The following is a 19,078-nucleotide window of genomic DNA, read 5'->3' on the forward strand; positions in this document are numbered from 1 at the left end:
TGTGCAGGTCTCCTGGCGGGATTATTTGGGAGCTGCTGGTGGACTCTGTGTGTGTGGGAGGGGGTTGTTTGAACAGATTGGTTGTGCTTGAGGAATGAGTGATAGCGGCAGCACAGCCACCCCTTCCTTCCTGAGCACCTGAGGCACAGAATCCCAGAATGGTTTGGGTTGGAAGGGTCCTCACAGCCCACCCAGTGCCACCCCTGCCATGGCAGGGACACCTTCCACTGTCCCAGGCTGCTCCAAGCCCCAATGTCCAACCTGGCCTTGGGCACTGCCAGGGATCCAGGGGCAGCCACAGCTGCTCTGGACACCCTGTGCCAGGGCCTGCCCACCCTCCCAGGGAACAATTCCTTCCCAGTATCACATCCAGCCCTGCCCTCTGGCAGTGGGAAGCCATTCCCTGTGTCCTGTCCCTCCATCCCTTGTCCCAAGTCCCTCTCCAGCTCTCCTGGGGCCCCTTTGGGTACTCTCAGCTCTCCCCAGAGCCTTCTCCAGGCAGAACAGCCTTAACTCTCTGGGTGTCCACTAGACCTGTAGAAAATTGCACCCTCCATTTAGTGAAAATGGAGTTTGAGAAATGAGAAATTGCTCAGTTCTACCCAATTTGCCTGTCAAGTGCTAGAAAACGCCGACTCCAAGAGTTAGAATCTCTTCAGCTCAGCCAGATGCTCGTTCCCCAAATCCTGTGCCAGGATCCTGTCCAGGGCTGCACAAACGCCCCTGGGCCGGGGTGAGGGGACCTCGATGTGGAGAGCCCTGTCCCCTGCGGGCACCGGCCGGTCCTGCTCAGACAGCCCGGGGCTGCAGCTGCGAGACAACCCCCACCCACGGGGGCTGCTCGGAGAGCGCGGCACCGCCACCTCTCCCCCGCCTTCCTCCACGGCTGCCTGGGCAGTGGGGGCTCAGGAGAACGGGGTGCTCGTCTCTTGTCTCCCCCCAGATCGCCTCGCTCTCGGGCGGGAGCAGCCGGGGCAGAGCACGACTCGGGAGCCGCGTCCCGGGGGGAGGCGGCGAGGCCGGGGCCGGGCCGGGCGTTGCCCCGTTTATAGGAGGGCGGCGGGCGGCGGCGGAGCCCTCCCCGAGCCGCAGACGCAAACGGGGCGGTGGCCCCGCTTAAAGGGGAAACTTGACAGCGCCGCCGCCCGCTCCGCTCCGCTCCCGCTCCGCAGCAGCCAGCGCGCTCCGCTCCGCCGCGATGTGAGTACGGAGCGCCCGTCCCCGGGGAACGGCCACACCGCGGGGCACGGGCTGGAGACACCGCGGGGGAACAGCCCCGAGGGAGGGGAGGAACACCCCGCTCTGGGGGCTCTCTAAGGAGAGGGGTCAGGGCAGCCTCTTCACCGAGGGAGAGATGGGCTGGGTAAGGCTCCCCCCCAGGAGAGCCTCTGCCGGGGGAGCCGAGGGGAGAGGGGCTGAGGGCACTGCCGGAGAAGAGGGGCCGAGGTAGCCCGGTGGGCTGAAAGGGGCAGGGGGCAGATGAGCCCCCTGGGAGTAAAATTCCCCCTGGGGAGGGGGCCGGCAGAATGACCCACACTGCTCGCACGGGTGGGTGGGCAAGGTACCCCCGCTCCCTTTCCCTGCGGAGTGGGGCCCCGGCCCTCCCGTCGGGGAGGTAGCACATTCCCTTTGGAGAGAGGGATCGGACCCGCTCGGGGAGAGGGGCTGAGAGCCCCCTTGGGGAACCGCCCCCCTTTGAAGGTCCCCGGGGAAGGGACTGTGAGGAGCCGCCTCGGTGGGAGAGGGAGAACAGGCTCGGGGGAAGGTCTCGGGGGACCCCCGGGGATACCGGGGAGCAGCCAGAGGGCTCGGACCTCAGGCAGGGCCCGCGGAAAGAACCCGGGTGCCGGGCACTGTCCCAGCAGCATCCCCCTCTCTGGGCGGGGCAGAGCGGAGCGTTCCTGCTGCCCCCAGACAGACGCAAGGACAGACAGACACACACTCAGCATCATCCCTGTCCCGTTGCAGCTCTGCCCTCCACCACCGCCAAGATGCTGCTCTTGCTGCTGGGGATCATCGTGCTCCACGTCACCGTGCTGGTGCTGCTCTTCGTCTCCACCATCGTTAGTGTGAGTACGGATTTTCCTGCTCCGGGCTTCCACGAGGCAGGGACACGGCGTGGCAAGAGCAGGAGGTGTTATTTTTATTTATGCCTGGTTTTCCAGCCCGGCTGTTAGCAGGAAGCGTTTACTGGCTGGTTGCTGGCCTCAGTAAGAGTGGGATTTGGGAGTTTGTGCTGTCAGGGACACTTGGCTGCGTTCTTTGGTGGGTGCTCAGGGCATCCACATTGGTGCAGAGACACAAGGGCTGTTGGAAACCATCTCCTCATCCTCCTCTTCAGGCTGGTTCGCATCACGGAGCAGCCTCGGAACACCCCAAATCCCCTCTTCTGGGGTGACGCCGCTCCCCCCTTTCATAAGGGAGCTCCACCTGCTATTGAGGTTCAGGCACATCACCAGAACAGCCAGTCTGAGCAAAGCCCCTAAACGGGGCTGGCTGGGCACTGACTCCTCAGCACAGCAACTCTGCTCCCCAGCTGTCCTCTCTGGGGCTGGGAATAAGCACAGCCTCTTTTTCCTAACCCGAGTTCCAAGGCTGGATCTGTGTGAGCAGCGGCAGGACCGAGGGCTGGATGCAGCACAGAGGCTTCCCAGCACTGTCCCGGGGCTGCAGCCCAGTGAACACGTCAGCTGCTCGGGGAGAGGTTTGAGTTGGCTTTAAGGCAGCTGTTCTGCGGAGCTGGTGACTTCCAAGCTTGCTTCACCAGGGGCTTCTTTCCCGGTTGGTTTTTTTTTTCTTCTTCTTCTTTTTTTTCTTGTGGTAATAGTCATGGAAAAGGTTACAAAAATCTTCCGAGCCGTTAGGAATCACGTGGAAGCATTCAAATATCCCGGCCAGGCAGCGGGCGAGGCCGGCGAGGGGAGGGGAGCGCGGCCCCGCGGGACTCGCTCCGTGTTTGAGGAGCATAAAGAGCTCCTGTTCGCGTGCCGTTGGGGCTAAAGCAGTTCAAAGCAAATGTCGGCATTTACTTTCCAAAGCCCTCTCTAAGGAAAAGCGTGGCCCTGGGAGAGCCTGGCCGGGCAGGCACGTGCGGGGCTGCGGCTGCTCGGGTCCGGCGCTGGGGGGGCACGGCCGGGGTGGCTGCTGCTCCCGAGTCCTGCTCACGGGCTGTGTCTGTCCCGCAGCAATGGCTGGTGAACGGCGAGCACACGGCAGACCTGTGGCAGAACTGCACCTCCGGAACCGTCTTCCACTGCCTGGCATCCTCCTCCAACGGTGAGTGCTCTTGGGCTCGGGGCTGCGCCCCGCCCGGGTCTCGGGGCTGCGTCCCCCCCTTGGGATCAGGGGTGGCCCCCGGGCTCAGGGCTGCTCCCGCCCGCCGCTTTCGTTCTTCCCCCGACACCTAAAAATCAAGAGGGATTTGCCCATGCGGGTTATTTGGGATTCCTTCTTGGATTTTCCTGCGTCCACCCCACCCCTTGCCTGCTCTGCTCTGTCCCCCGCTGGAGGAGCAGAGCTCTGCTGTGTCCTTGCTCCTCATCCCCTCCCACTCCCTGAAGCTGAGAGAGGGCTTGGAATGAGGACTGGAGCCGCTGCCCATGGCTCTGCCCGGCTGCCCTCGGGCTGAGGGGCAGCTCCTGCAGCACCAGAGCAGGGTGACACCATCAGCTGCACTGGCAAGGACGGCTCGAGCCCTTTTGGGGGTCTCCTGTTATTAGCGCATTTTTCCTCTTGAATGCACAAACACGAGGTGTTCCTTGGGGCAGGGCCGCTGGGTGCCTGTCACCCTGCTGGAGGCTGTGGGGCCCTTTTTGGCACAGCTCCCTCTCGCTCTGCTGCGAAGGGTTTGAAGGATGCACACGGGCCCCTGTGGACGCTCCCCAGAGGACACCTGTCCCCTACCTGGAAATCTGTCCCGCGTTTTGCAGCTGGCACAGGCCGAGATCTGGGCACAGCCCTGGACCTGGGGTTTGCTGTGGGGGCTGTGCTGAGTGCTGGGGCCCTGCACACCCGGGGGGTTGAACAGCCTCTGCGGGACCGAGCCGGGTGGAGGCTGGTGTCACACTGCGTGACATCACCCCTGAGCTGTTTGCTGAGGTCAGCAGGGGAGGAGAGTGTGCTGAGACCCCGTGACGCGCAGTTTCCAGGGTGACCAGTGGCACCAGGAGCACAAAGTCCGTGTCAGGCAGTTGGGCAACGCCGTGCCTCAGTTTCCCCACAAGACGGAGCTAATGTCCGTGGTTCTGGGGCCAGAAATAGTTTTGTTAGCCTGGTTTTTGCTTTCCTGCAGAAACACATTCTCCCAGTGCAGCCCTCGGTGGCAGCAGCCGTGAGTGCCACCGCTGCCACTGGGACACGGTCACACTGTGCCGGGAGCGCGGCATGGGCAGGAGCAGCGCGATGCCATGTGGCCCTGGTGAAGGGGGGCACGGGCACACCGGCAGCATTGAATACTCCCGGAGGGTCCCGCAGTGAAGGGAGGCTGGGAGAGGGATTTTGGAGATCCCGATCAGCATCCCCAGCCTTTGGGAGCGAAGCACTCGTGTCACGCACGTGGGGAGGCGATGCCGCTGCTGTCCCCGCGTGTGCCCGGGCTCTGCTCTCGCTGGGAGTGTCGCTCCCGTCCCAGCGCTGGTCTCTGCTGACGCCTGGCGGTGTCCGGGCCAGCCGGGACGGGGCTGGATCCGTCCCAGGCGAGGAGCCTTCTGGAGCGTGTCCCGCATCAGCGCTGGCCGTGCTGGCATTGCAGCGCGGGTCATGCGAGCTCTCAAAGTGCTGAGCCGCTGTTCTGCGGTGAAAGGAGCGCTGGCCCCGGCAGCCCCAGAGCCCGGCGCTCTAAAGCCTCCCCAAAGCTTTTGCCTTTCAAAGCTGCACCGCTCGTTCTGGATGTTTACAGGATGCTCTGTCAGTGCTGAGACGGGCTTGTCCAAACTGTGGTTGGGTGATTTCCGCACACCCGACGGTGCTGCCCCGCTCGGGGCATGTGCATTGCCTGCTCCCGGAGCTGCTGGAGCCTTTCCAGTGCTGATTTTTCATCATTGAAGGGACGAGAGTCAAGATGATCCTATTGAAAATGCACCTGAGTTGGGTTGATAGCCCGGATTCAGGGGTAGGTGTCCCTGCCCATGGCAGCTGGGGTGGAATGAGATGATCTGTAACGTCCCTTCCAACCCAAACCATTTGGTATTCCAGGATGAAGTGCCCCAGTGAGCTGCTCTGTGAGTAGAAGTTCACTGTGCTCAAGGCTTAAGCAACTCTCTGGCAGCTCTCACTTATGCAAAGTGAGATGTTCTGCTCTGGCATCAGGAGAAGGGGGTTTTGCTTGGATGAAAGCTCATGCCCCATTCACCCTTCAGCCAGGGTGTGGGAGCAGTGCTGCTGAGAACCTGTCTTTATCTTGTGAGACCCTGGACACAGGGTCCAGAGCCCACCACCACTGTAGGAACATAAAATCAAAGCATATTTCCTGGGCTTATGTAGGGCTTTTAATGTTTGGTTTTGGTTTGTTTGGTTTTTTTGCTTTTTGGGGGAGGTTTTGGGTTTTTGGGGGTTTTTTTTGGTTGGGTTTTTTGGTTTTTGTTTGTTTGTGGTTTTTTGGGTTTTTTTGGTTTTTTTGTAAAAACAACACAAATGCCCCATGGTCTCCTTTCCAGCAGGTCCTGCTCTCTCCCTTCCCTGTCACCGCTGCCAGGAGCTGCTGTCAGCCTCTCTTTGGAGTAGCAGTGAGGTCACAGGGCAAGGATACTGTGGCAGAACCACTTCCAAGGCTCACACTTGTCTCCTGCCTCATCCTCACACCTGTTTCCTAGGAATATGCTTATTTTCAAAATTAGCAATGGTCCCATGGAAACACCACAAACTGTCCTTGGTCTCAGCTCTCAGAACAGAGGCTATGCTGCAGTGGGCTCCAGAGAGCCATAAAAATTCATTTCCTGTGCCTATGATGGTACTGAATGGTTAATCCCAGAGTGCCAAGGTGTTCTGGGGAAACAGCAAGGATGCTTGTTGGGAATTTTGGCAGAACTTGGAGTCTTTACACAGGGGCAGTTTTCGCTCTGGCCATCACGGTGGCCTCTGGGGTGTGGTTGTTTTGTCTCTTTTCAAAAATGAGACTTGGTGAGTGGAATTTGGGAATTAGATGGTGCTGGGTTACCGGTGTTCATCATGGATGGTGACTTTGGGGGGTGGTAGTGCTATGGTCCCCCCTTGGTCTCAGCTGAGCCTCCCCTGTCTTGTCACACAGGGACTCTTTTCTTGGTGACCTTGGTGCAGATGCCCAACGAGAAGCAGAACTTTTAAATCCAAGTGCCAGCAGGACTTGCTTTGGTTTCACCCTGAGGCAGGTTCTGGGCTGTGCTCCTCACCCTACAGATGATCCCACAGGGATGGACCAGGCAGCAGAGCAAGGCCAGGGCTGAGCATAGTCCTGCCCAAGTGAGGATTCCAGGACATCAGCAGCCCCTGGGAACAGGCACTGGCCTGGGTGGGGGCTGAGCTCCCACCTCCCAGGTTCCTGTGCCCTTGGCAGGGCTCATCCCCTCGGTGTGTGCCAGGGCTGAGCCATCCCAGCAGGAGCCCAGGGTGCATTCCCATTCTCCCTCTCCCACCACCTGCTTGTTGCTTTGATTTTTGCATTTGCTAGATAATACTTTTTTTCTTCAAGAGGCTGAGAACTATGGAAAAAATGTCACAATCTTTGCTTCGTTTGCCCTGTCAGACATTCCTGGAAAAGACTTATCTCAGGAATTCAACTCTGAATCCCAGGACTGTGGGTCGGCAGGGCCGTGTGCCAGCCCGGCTCAGGGCACATGGCTGGGCCCAGCAAGTGCTCTTGAGAAGATTCCATCCCAGATTTCCAGACAGGGAAGTTTTTTCCTCCAAAAATGGCTTTTTCTTTCCACAGCTGAACGTGGAAAGGGAAGAAGACTTCTTTTCTGCTGCATTCTACTCTGATTGTGGTGGGAGTGAAAGTGGAGAGGCAACTGGGCCATCCATGGAGATTCCCACACCCTTCTGTAATGGCAGGAGATATTTCTCCTGTTGTCTTCTTACAGTTTCTCCTGTGGCTGGCTTGTCCACAGGCAGGCTGGTGTTTTGTGGCTGTTTTAAAGAGAAAAGAAATCCCTAAACCTTGGGAAATGCCTGGCTGCCAATCCCCCATCACTGAGTGCCAGGGGCTCGGCCTTTGATGTGCTGGCCACAAGCAAAACCCAGGTGGTTGCCCAGAGCAGATTTTGTTAATGCCATTAATAATGGGTGGCACTGGCTTAACTCGGGCAGGGCTGAACCCTCTCTGCCAGGCCTGGGGGACTGTAACTCATCCCTTGGTGTTCTGAAATCAGCTCAGGGCATTCATAGAATCCCAGAATGGTTTGGGTTGGGAGGGACCTCAAATCCTACCGAGTGCCACCCCTGCCATGGCAGGGACACCTTCCACTGTCCCAGGCTGCTCCAAGCCCCAATGTTCAACCTGGCCTTGGGCACTGCCAGGGATCCAGGGGCAGCCACAGCTGCTCTGGGCACCCTGTGCCAGGGCCTGCCCACCCTCTGAGTAAAGAATTTACTCCTCAAATTTAAAACCTCCTATTCCAAGAGAATCTTTTATATTTCAGATAAATTTGTCTCATAACTTTCTTGCCTTCAATAGGAAAGGGATTTTCTCTGCTTAAAACCATTTTTAATTGTTGCTTGTTCTTCTTACCAAGAGCATCTGATAAAGAGAGGTTGGGAACCAGTGCTGGATTTTTCTGAGCTGCTCCAAATGTCTTTAGCTCCCATTTTTTCTGTGAGAGGTGGGATCAGACAACCTTCCCTGCCATATTTGTGCTCTGGCCCAGAGAGGAATGGGAGGAAGAAGGCAACATGTGGGCAAAGGATGACTGTCAAATCAGAAGAAGGGGTGGGGAGTCCCCTGCAGAGTGCAGTGCTGGAAAATCCTTCAACCAACGTTTTTTTTTGGCCCTGATTAGACCCTTGGGTGTCCCTGTGGGTGCAGGCTAAGTGACCCTGCACCATGGACCAAGGCACAGCAGCTGCCCACTCCTGCTGCCTGGACTGCACATCCCTGGGAGCTGGCACTGGCATCCTTGGGAGGATCTGGGCATGGAATGATGGATGTGCCACCTCAGCACAGGCCAGCAGGAGGTCAGAGCCACCATGCTGAGGGGCTGGGAAAGGAGCTGCCTTTGTGGAGCTGTTGGAAGGAGTTTTCCCTGGTGCCAGCAGCTCTCTGCTGCCTCAGCTGCATTAGGAGTGGCCTCTGAGAGATGTGAGCTCCGATGGGATGTCAGCGTGGCAGCTCTGGAGAGCTCTGGATGTCCTGGCCTCGTGCACTTCTTGGATGGAGCTTCAAGGAGAAGAAAACTGAGGGGATCTGAGAGGAGAAGAGGAGGAGAGCAGAAGTCAGAGGTTTGAGGGGTTCTTCTCCATCTGAAGGAGCTGCAGAAGAGGAGCAGAAGGCCTTGGACAAGATGGGGAGCACTGTGCTCAGTCCCTGCCTCCCTGCAGCCCCAAGGTTTCCATTCTGCTCACCTCTGGCCCTCACAAACACCTTGGGAGCTCTTTAGAATCCCCCTTTGCTGGTGGGATTTCCAGGAATGCCTCGATTCAGCACAGTGTAGTCATTCCCAGGGGATGGAGATGGGAGGATTGGAAAGGAGCAGCTGTTGGGTGCCAGACCTGCTGCTCCTGCTTTGAGCATCCAGCAGCACCAGCCAGGAATGTCTGACTGGGCCACAGCAGGAGGAAGCTGCAGCGGAGCTGCATTTCCCTGGATTTGCCCTGGATTTTGCCTGAGACAGTGAAGTGGCTCAGCTGGACAGACAGGGAGGAGGTGTCCCCAACAGGAGACGTGTCCCTGCAGCCCTGGGGACAGGGGCCGCAGGGGGGTCTGGGCTGTGCAGGGCAGCACCAGCAGCACCTGAGCTTTTCTGACCTTGAGGGTTCTGAGGGACCTATGTCTGAAGTGCAGCCCAGAGAGTGCTGCAGTTGAGCTGGTGTTTCTGCATCTCCAGTTCACCCTTTTCCAACCCTCTTTGGGGTGCTTGAATATCAAAACCCCTGCAAGTCCCAGCGTTCTGCCACAGTCTGGCCACTTCAGAGGGGAGGATGTGAGCTGAGCTCAGGATCTTGGTCAGGCCTTGACACCTGAGAGTGTGCTCTGGAAAAACCCTGCTCAGAAAACGTGGCTTTTCCTCACAGCCCTGGGCTGGTGCCTTTGTACTTGTGCTGTACCTGACCCTGCTGAGATTTAACTTGCAGCATGAAAGCAGCAGGTTTTACAGCTGGGGGCATGAATTTCCCTCCCTCCAGCTTTGGCTGTATTATATGCTAGAGTTACCTCCTTAATGGATGTTTTCTTCCCCACAAGTGGTTGCTTTTTAAATGTTCAGAGCGTACACACATGACAAAGGGAAAACTCCATCTGCAAAATGTTCCCATCAGCTGCAGATCCCAGCACGGTGCGGTTTTTAATGCACAGCACTAATTTAGAGAGTTCTTACAGCAGTGGATAAGCTGAGTGCTCAAGTAAGTGTCTTCAGTGTGCACTTTGTTTTTCCTCCTTGGCTGGGGCCAAAGAGGGTGTGGAGGGTGTGAATTAAACCCTGGGGAGGCAATGCCTGTCCTTCAAGGCCTCTGCTACTGGCCAAGGGCACATTTTTCCCTGCCCTGTCTGTCCTGTCAGGGCATAAAGCCTCCCTGCAAGCAGGGCTGGGGCTCTGCTGGCAGGGGCTGAGTTGGCTGCTGTCACTCTGGGAGATTCAACCACTATTTCTTCCCTGGGTTCCAATTTCTGCTCTGGGTTTCTTTCTTTCGTGTGGATTTTAGGGCAGTGAAACGTGGTCTTTGTCATCCCAGGGCTGAAGTCTTCTCCCTGCTGTTGTAAGTAGTGCTGTGAGCACATCAGGGCTTGCAGAACTTAAGGGAAAATTCAAATTTGTTTTGTAAAAACTTCCTGCTTTGTCTCTGGCTGCCTGAAAGGGCTCTAAACCCACTCATGCCAGGTTGTCTCCGGAAGTGGTGTGCAGGGTGTTATCTGTCCTTTCCACGCTGCTTCCTTTTCTTCTTCTTCCTGAAGAACAAAGATATAAACACAGAGCTGAAGAGATGCGGGGGTAAAATGGGATAACCAGCTCTCTGCCCGGGGGAAACCACAAATAACAGCCTGGAGTAAACAGTGCTGACAGCCCGGCTGCAGCTCGGGGCCAGCCTCCCTCTGGGAAACTTGCTGTGTTTGACATCCTGAGGGCTGGACACAGCACTGACAGCAAAGAGGTTAAGGGCACATGGGGCTGAGGAGATAAAAACCCTACCTGCAGTTATAGGGGTGATTTGAAATGCATTAAAGGCAATTAGCCGTCCTAATCCAGCTGGAGGCTGTGGGCAGCTGGCATGTAGTTAATGAAGCTCTGGAACTCGCTCTCATGGCTCTCAGTGCTGGGCTGGGATCCTGCCCTTTGTTTTCACAAAGGAAGCCAGCTAAAGTCAGCAAAGGGCTGGATGTGAGCAGGCTCAGAGCTCTGGGCTGTGGGATCATCTCCCGATTGCCCTGCTCCCAGGCTGGCTGCCCAAACCCTCGGGCCACGGTGGGTTTCCCCCTCAGCGCTGCCTTTCTCTGCCTCTGACATGGCTCTGTATTACAATGGGCTTTTGCAAAGCCCCTGTAAATCATTTGCATTCAGAACTAAAAACCAGGCAGGGGAGGCGGATGCAATTAAAGGGCAGCTCAGCTCAGCTTTCCGTCTAGACAGCCCTCTCCTAAAATAACCAGCAGTGGGAGCATCCACCTCTCGGCAGAAAGGGCTCCTCTCGGGCCGGATCCCGTGCCCTTTGCAATCACAAAGGACTTGGCTTTCTGGTCCTGGATGAGACTGCAGGGCTTGGCTTTGGCTCAGCCGGTGCACGGAGCTGCACACAACTTCAGGGCTTGGGAAGGGGCGAGAGAAGAGCTCAGGTTCCCCAGCTGGGATGGGAGCCCTCTCTGTGCTGAATAATGGAAGGGGGTGCAGTTCAGCATCTGTACATCCTCTGATCTGACCTGAGCAAGGCTTTGTGATGATTTTGGTGGTGCTGGAGCTGTCTCATCCTGTTTCCCACTGGTGGAGGACAGCCAGAGCTGAAGGGGCAGGTGGGGCTGAGGCAGGGGGGGTGTCCCTGCCCAGCTGCCTGAGATAGGGGAGATATATTGGACATTTTGTGTGCACATTGCAATGAAATCCACCCTGGAATTTCCTGGAAGCAGCAATAGCTGCTCCTTCCTAAGGAATGGCAGCAGCTGGTGCACAGGGAACCCAGTGCACTGGAGTGAGGGAAGGGTGGCAGCTGGCAGTGTGACAGGGAGGGGAAGGACCAGGCTGGCTCTGAGGAGCAGGGGCTGCTCTGGGTGCTTCCAGAGCTTTGGGAGCAGGGACTGTGTCTGCTGCACTGCCTGAACATCCAGACACAAGAGGCAAAGGCAAGGGGTAGAAATCCTGGTCTAAAGTCAAACACACAGATGTGAGGGAGTGGCACAGGATGCTCCCTGCAGCCGTGGATTCACTGGGAGTGCCGTGGATCATCACTGCCATCGCAGCTGAAGGCTGTGCCTCACTCTCTGGTCCAAACTCCGCTCTCCCCTCCCCAAATGCAGCTGGCAGGGATTTGGTGGGGACGTTTGGTCACTTCTCAGGGACAGATGCTGCCCTCCCAGTCCCAAGTGCCCCGTTTGCTGCTCCAAGGTTGGAGGAGGCTGAGCTGAAGGGCAGCTTTCTTTGGAAGTTTTGTTTCATTTCAGCCATTTGCTGCCGGGAGCTGGTGCTGCAGGCAGGGGACTGAAATTGGTAGGAGCAAAACTGTGGCAGGAGCATGGGACTGAGTCTGAGGCTTCGGTGCTGCCTAATCCCATCTGAGGATCCAGCCCCAAGCAGGATTTTTCTGCCTTTTGTTCAGTTTACCTGTACTGAGTCCAGCATTTTGATTTCAAACTGTATAAGGAAAGGGGAAGGCAGAGGTATCCGTGAGCACTGCCTCTTTCTGTCAAGCTGCAGCAGCTCATGGCATGGAGCTGCATTTTGTTTGTTTATTTATATATATTTTTTTTACGTGGGGAGTTACACACCCACTAAGGCTGGAAATAGCTGAGCAGTGACTCACAGGGGCTAGTTTAACTGGTCTGCTCCGGGATGCAGCTGCGTTTGGCAGCTGGGGAGCACTTCCAAAAGGCTCAGCTCCACAGGGGCAGAGGGTGTTTTGGTTCCCGTGTGTTTATTTGCCCTTGGAGCTTGGCCAGGCGGTGTCCCAGAGCTTGTTGCACATGGCTTTGGTGTTTGCAGCACAGCTGAGCAGCCAGGGCCTGGCACAGAGCTGTAGAGAGGCTCTGTCTGCTTTTTGCAGGTCAGGGTTTTTGTCTCTGCTCTGTTTTGTGGTAAATGCTCTCGAGGCAGTGCCCAGGCCTGTGATCCACTGTATTGCAGCAGCTGGTCCATGGCATGCATGTGGCACCAGGAATCCCGGGAGCAGCGTGCCTGTGCTGGGCTCTCAGCAGCTGGGGCAGTGCTGGGTATGGCCCCAGCTGCTCCCAAACCCGAGGAGCCAGGGTGGGCCGGTGGCAAGGCTGTGGGCAGGGGCTCCATGGTGCCCATGCTGAGCTGTCTGTCTGTCTGTCCCCAGAATGGCTGCAGTCTGTCCAAGCTATGATGATCCTCTCCGTCATCTTCAGTGTCCTGTCGCTGTTCCTGTTCTTCTGCCAGCTCTTCACGCTCACCAAGGGTGGCAGGTTCTACATCACCGGAGTCTTCCAGATCCTGGCGGGTCAGTGGGACTGGAGGGTGGCACTGCCACCTGGGGCCGGGGTCCCGGCCAGGGACAGGGTCTGCAGGGAATGGGCAGCTCCAGGGGCACATCAGGAGGGCTGTGGAGCTGAAGGGAAGGGAAGGGAAGGGAAGGGAAGGGAAGGGAAGGGAAGGGAAGGGAAGGGAAGGGAAGGGAAGGGAAGGGAAGGGAAGGGAAGGGAAGGGAAGGGAAGGGAAGGGAAGGGAAGGGAAGGGAGATGAATAATTCGGGGGTGTTAAGGTCTCACCCGCCTGGGACGGGATCCAGCTCTTAGCCTGTTGTGCATCCAGGCTCCTCTGCCCTTGCACAGGGAAGGTGCAAGAGGATTTCTGCCCCAGCCAGGGAGGCTCTGGTGAGACAGGGTGCCAGAGCCACTGGGGCAGAGCTGGGGGCAGTAGATCACAGGGATGCTGGGTGAGAGAGTTCTGGCTGTTCCCCAGGGCTCGGGGTGGGATGTTCGGTGTCCAGGGTGGCTGTGCTGGCTCTGGGACCCTTCACCAGGTTGGGTGAGGCTTCCACAGCTACTGGTGGGGAAGTCGTGATGATCCTGTTTTGGCAAAAGAGGGCTCAGTGATTATTTATAAACTTGTCATGAGAGGGCCTGGTGCCTTCCCCATGAGCACAGAACCTCAGAGTGCAGAGTGAGCTCCAGGGTTTGGACTATCAGCTGCTGTTTTTAACTCTTTGGCAAGGAGCCACAGCTCATGTCCCATGCTGCAGTTCCCCAAGTCCTGATGCTGTAAAGCCACTGGCTCTGTTTGTTTCCACCTGTGAATCCAGTGGAGATGATTATCAAGAGTTCAGGCTAAAAAATGGAATTGTGCTTCGAGGTCCTGGCTGCATTAGGACAGTCTCTAAGAAGGAGACTGATTCTTTCCTAGAGCTTTAGATGTTAAACTAGAAGCGACCCAAAGTCCTGCTGATTTATCAGTGGAAAAACTCATTCACTGAGTTTAGACAAAGCTTCTGAGCATCCTCTAAGCAACTGGCCTTCCCAAACCCTGGAGAAATCCAGAGCTAGCCTTTATTGACATGAAATCCATGATGAGTGGATCTGCTTGGCCACAGTGCAGGTGGAGTTCAGATCAGTTCACCATCTCTGGAAAAAGAGATGGATGGAAACCCCTTAGAGCCATGGAGCCAAGGAGGGGAAATGGGCATTAATAATGCAATTACCTGCCTGAGAGCTTCTCTAATAGACCTGGGAGCAGAAGGCTTCTCTATCCTGAGTGATTGCTGCTGAGTCCTCATTGCCAGAGGAGGAGAAAGTGGGATTGCAGCCTCCTGTCCATGCTATGCTGAGTGTCCCGAGGGGAGGCAGGGTTGGACCTAGAGCTGTGGGTTAACGCCATGCCCAGCCACTATGAAGGACAGAAAAAGTGTGTCCTCAGTCCAACAAGATTCCCTATGGCCAGGGGACCTGTAGGTAGAGCTCTGGATCCAGGTGGACCATGCAGAGGTGGGCACTGGTGGCCATCCTTGCTGTCTCCCTGGCCAGGGCTGGAGGAGGAGGCTCAGGTCAGTTGTGATCTTTGTGACCCTAAATGTCAGGGTTGATGGTAGGAAACAGGGCATGGCTGTGCCAGCACTGCCAGCAGATTACACCTGGAGGTGGGGACAGCTTTGGTCTCAGGAGCTGAGCCTGTTCTTGGCTCCTTGCTGCTTGTGGGGAGCCAGGGCAGGAGCACTGGGCTCTGCTGGGTGACAGAGCTGGGCACTGCTGCCCTGAGAACCAAGGAGGAGGGCAGGGGCTGGCACCCACTGCAGCTTCAGCTCAGGGACACCGGGGAGGGGAGGGAAGGGCAAGAGGAGAAGTGTGAGGCCACTTTGGTCTGTGGCACAGCAGCCAGGCAGGATCATCCTCAGCACCTTCACACAGCATGAAATCACCCCCAAAGCCTGGCTGGATTTGTCCTGATGGGATCAAGGGCATCAAAAAGGCCCTCAAAGGCTCCCCTCCATCCTTGGTGGGTCCAGCATATCCATGGTAGCTCCTCGTAGCTCAGCATGGCAGAGGTGTTGGTTTGGGCCTCTCAGGGTCTGACCCAACTGCTGCATCCCTCTCATCACCACTTTTATCTCCTCTCTCCCACCTCTCAGCCCAGGGCTGCTGCCCTGTGGCTGCAGAGGGTGGGCTGAGTCCCCAGAGCTGTGCCTGCCCACATCCTACAGCTGTGTGCAAACATCTGGCTCAGAGATCTGCTCTGGGGCTTGCACAGCCCCAGCCTGGTTCCTCTGCAGGCCTGTGGCTGCTCCAGCACCAACAAACCCTGGGAACAACTGTCAGGATGCACTTGCCCTCCTGACCTGCCAAAGCAAGGCTGGAGCACGCTCCCAAAGCCAGGCTCTGTGGGGATGGTGCATTACTGCTTGCAGCAGTGCAGGCAGCTGGCTGAGCTGGGCCTCCCTGCTGTTCCCAGCCCAGAGCAGGGCAGATGCCCCAAAGCAGTCGTGGCCATTGCCTCCAGCTGCCCAAATCCCTGCTGCAGACAATGGCTGCTGTATCTGGCTGTCTGGAGGTGACTGGGTGGCCACACGCCTGTCCCCTGTCCTCCAGACAATGGCTGTGCTCTCTGTGCATGGGCTGGGCAGTGGGAGTTGGCTCCTGTGCTTGGAGAATGGAAACTGCTCCAGCGGCGCCTTAATGAAGTGAATTCCCACTTGTGCACTTTCTCCGAACAAAAGGAGCAGTGTCAAGTGGAATTACAGCTCAAATATCACCGTCCTGAAATGTAGGTGGTCCTGAGGTCCAGGCAGGGATTTAGAACTTGGCTCCAACAACAGCCCCACGACTGGATAATAGAACTACTGGGATTGACTCAAAGAGCTTGTTTGGGGCAGGAATAGAGGTGGCTTTGTGTGAGCTCCGGGCAGTGCCCACCCCTGATGGGGGGGTTTCCAACAAAGCTTAAATGCTGCCCACCAGGGCTGGGCCTGGATGGACACCCCTGGGAGCCACATGGGTCCTGACTGGTCAGGAGGGACCAGGGAAGAGGGAGGAGCCATGGTCACGGAAGGATTTGCAGGGAGCTGGGGTTTCAAGGAACAGGGTTTGTGGGGACCAGAGTTTTCAAGGAGAAGAGTTTTTTCAAAGATCAGGTTTTTTTCAAGGAGCAGCATTTGCTGGGAATGGGGTTTGCAGTTGAGCTTCTGGTGCAGCTGTGAAAGATGAGGGATCACAACCAGAGCATCCTGAGGCTCAGCTGGGTTTGTGGTTTTTATCACCTAGAGAGATGATACAGAAACCTCCTTGCCTCAAAAGCCCAGCTCTGTGCCTGACCTCTCACAGCACTGCAGGGAGGTGTCCCAGGTTCTCAAGGTTATTGTTTCCTTGAGATTCTCCTTGGGGTTGCTGGCCCCAAGGTAATAAGGTTTTTCCCCAGGGTTGCTGTTCTCTGAGGGTTTCCTCTGGGTTGCTGTTCCCAGAGGTAATCAGGTTTTCAGTCTTCTCTTTGCCCTAAGTGTTACACACCAGAGGTAGAGACGACACGTTGAGTCTGCTGGTGCACATTTCCAAGGTTGTTTATTCTTCATTATCTCAGTCCTTTTTCAGCTCTGCCAGGCACTTCCCTGGCAGGGTACCTTATCTTAGTTCTTTCTCAGCTCTGCAAGGTATCTCCACAGAGCAGGACACGTGGCAGACTGGGCGGATCAGAGAGCCCCGCACCTTATGTACAGTACCCCTGACCCAACCACTGTCCGAGACCTATTTTTTATTTATAAAATTTTACCAATACCTATTACCTATACTAACATGTCAGTTCTACTCTAAACCAATCTCTAAAACCCAACTCAGCACAAGATGGGGGACGAGAACAAGAACTAGGAGGACAGAAGCCACTCCCTAATTCCTCCATCTTGCTTCTTCAGCCCCATATACTAAGAATCTTAATTTCTATATTTATATTCTATAATAAACTATCTACTACTTATTTTAAATTCTTAGGATTTGTGATTCTTCCTGCATGTGAGTGTTCACTCCCATGGACAGCAATCAGAGTCAGTGTCCTCCTGGGATCTGTGTGGGTCTAACTTAACCCCCCTGTACAGATCCCAGACCCCCCTGTCCGGTCTCCAAACCCTCCAGGGTGGCCAGAGGGATGTTCTAGACTCCGACAATAGGTCAGGGTTTTAAGCAGGGCACCAGGGGAGCAGGGTTGATCTGGAGCAGCAGCTGCAGGGATGGTTTAGCCCAGGTGATGCTCCAGCTTTGTCTGCTCCAGAGCCTCTGGCTTTGCTTGCTGAGCATGGCAGAGATGTCCCTGCTCACCTGCAGCCAGGCCAGAGCCCACAGCATCCCCTTCCCACATCTGGAGACTCTCAGTTTTCCAGGGGGCAGGATCCAAGGGGCAGTGACAGCGCCAGTTCCCGTGCTGGTGCTGGGTGCTGTCCTGCGTGACTCCGGGCTCCCAGTGGGCGTCACTGATGTGTCCCCTGTGCTCACCCTCAGGACTGTGTGTGATGAGTGGCGCTGCCATCTTCACAGTGAGGCACACGGACTGGCACCAAGCCTCGGAAAACACCTCCTACGGCTTCGCCTACATCCTGGCGTGGCTGGCCTTCCCCCTCGCCCTGGCCAGCGGCATCGTCTACGTCATCCTGCGGAAGCGCGAGTGACGCCGCGGGACGTGGCCTGGCGTGGCAGGGGCGTTCACCACGTCCTCACGGGAGACGGAGGAGAATAGACGAGAAAACAGAAAAGAAAATTAACCAAAAAACCAAAAAAAGCACCAAAAAAAAAAAAAAAAAAAAAAAAAAAAGGAAAAAGGAATAAACCCTCCCACCCAAACCAAACCCAACCGAACCCCAGAGGAAACACTCAAAGGGTTCCTTGTTAAATTGAAGATGTATATAGTATCTATGGTTTAAAAAACCTATTTATAACACTTTTTACATATATGTACATAGTCTTGTTTGCTTCTGTTGACCATGTGCTGTTTTTAAGCCTAAAGCAAGTGCCTAAGGAACTCTCACTCCTAACAGTGTAACAAGAGTGCAGTGATTTTTCTCTTATGCAAAATCCTCTTTGAGCTGAACTCTCCTGCCCTGTCCCAGCCCGTGCAGAACCCCCAGCTCTGGTTTTAGGCTGGCATGGCTCAGTTCCACTGGGCCCTGCTCCTGCCACATGCTGTGATCCAAAGGGCACGTCCAGATCTGACGGGAGACGCTTCCAAAAGGTTTGAAGGATTTTGGAGCAAAGGCTTTGATTGCCCCAAGTGCCTAAATGACTTATGTGCCTAAGTCCCATTGCCTTGCCACCACACCCGCTGGGAATTTGGGCTTTTAAATCACTTAGGTCGGGCTGCAATCCAGCCCAGGCCGTCCTCCCTCTCTCGGCTGCCGGGGTTGGGCTGTGTCGAGCACTGGGAACTGCTGCTCCCAGCCTGGAATGTGCTCTGTCCTTGCCGTGGAGCTAAACTGCCCTGAGAAAGCAGCCAGCCCAGCCTGTCTCTGAAATCCAATCCCACATGTATGAAATGGTGCTATCTATTTACCATTCCTTATCCTGCTAAGCCATTTAACCTTAGTCACTGGAAATTCAGTTAACGACCTTGAGGTAAACAACCAAGCTAGAAATGAGAAATAATTCTGTGTAATATAAATGAGCTATAACTGCTTTTGTACTTAGATTTGCTCTTACTATTATTTTTAATAAAGCATTTATAACCAAGATACCTTTTTCCCCTCCGTGGTGCAGAGGAACAGAACCAGCTCTGGCTGGAGCCCACGGGGCTCTGGCACCGGAGTGAGATGTGAGTCCTCTGTCAGCAATGAGTCTGGCCATGAATGGAACAGGCACCAGCACAGACCCCAGGCTGCCTCTGAGGACTCCAGACATTGTTGCTTTTTTTTGGTTAATTTTGGGGTTTTTTTGGGTTCTACTTTTTTTTTTTCCTTGCTTTGCTTTTCTGATTTTATACCAACTGTGTGGACTAAGAAGCAATGAAATAAAAGTCAGAATAACTCGGGTGCTTCTGCTTTTTGGGGGTTGGGGAGGGAGGGTTAGAGGTGGACTCTGGTCCACCAGCCTGCTTGCACAGCTATCCCATGGAATCACAGAGTGATTCGTGTTGCAAGGGATCTCAAAGCCCACCCAGTGCCACCCCTGCCATGGCAGGGACACCTCCCACTGTGCCAGGCTGCTCCAAGCCCCAGTGTCCAAGCCTTGGGCACTGCCAGGGATCCAGGGGCAGCCACAGCTGCTCTGGGCACCCTGTGCCAGGGCCTGCCCTTGCTCACAGAGTATTTACTTCCCTCTGCTCATTTT

The 19,078-nt window shown here is 55.9% G+C and overlaps 1 protein-coding gene across 2 annotated transcripts; it reads left to right on the forward strand.

The window, feature by feature from the left end:
- The first annotated feature begins 1,048 nt into the window (after nt 1–1,048).
- Nucleotides 1,049–18,776, forward strand: PMP22 (peripheral myelin protein 22). Of its 2 annotated transcripts, none has more exons than XM_063409403.1 (5): nt 1,049–1,200; nt 1,969–2,069; nt 3,186–3,276; nt 12,649–12,789; nt 17,261–18,776. In XM_063409403.1, the coding sequence occupies exons 2-5, from the start codon at nt 1,992–1,994 to the stop codon at nt 17,425–17,427; spliced, it is 477 nt and encodes a 158-aa protein (XP_063265473.1). In that variant the 5' UTR covers nt 1,049–1,200; nt 1,969–1,991; the 3' UTR covers nt 17,428–18,776. The 2 variants fall into 2 exon arrangements, with proteins under 2 accessions (XP_063265473.1, XP_063265474.1); XM_063409404.1 differs by lacking the exon at nt 1,049–1,200 and adding an exon at nt 1,345–1,363.
- The last annotated feature ends 302 nt before the right edge of the window (nt 18,777–19,078 follow it).

Source organism: Prinia subflava, chromosome 12 (genome assembly GCF_021018805.1).
Source record: "Prinia subflava isolate CZ2003 ecotype Zambia chromosome 12, Cam_Psub_1.2, whole genome shotgun sequence".
In the NCBI taxonomy this organism is placed as follows: Eukaryota; Metazoa; Chordata; class Aves; order Passeriformes; family Cisticolidae; genus Prinia; species Prinia subflava.

Bases quoted from the DNA above. Each gene is read 5' to 3' on its own strand.
- PMP22 (XM_063409403.1), top strand. From the start codon at position 1,992: ATGCTGCTCTTGCTGCTGGGGATCATCGTGCTCCACGTCACCGTGCTG. The intron at 2,070-3,185 runs GTGAGTACGGAT...TCTGTCCCGCAG, and splicing joins TCGTCTCCACCATCGTTAGT to CAATGGCTGGTGAACGGCGA. The intron at 3,277-12,648 runs GTGAGTGCTCTT...GTCTGTCCCCAG, and splicing joins CCTGGCATCCTCCTCCAACG to AATGGCTGCAGTCTGTCCAA.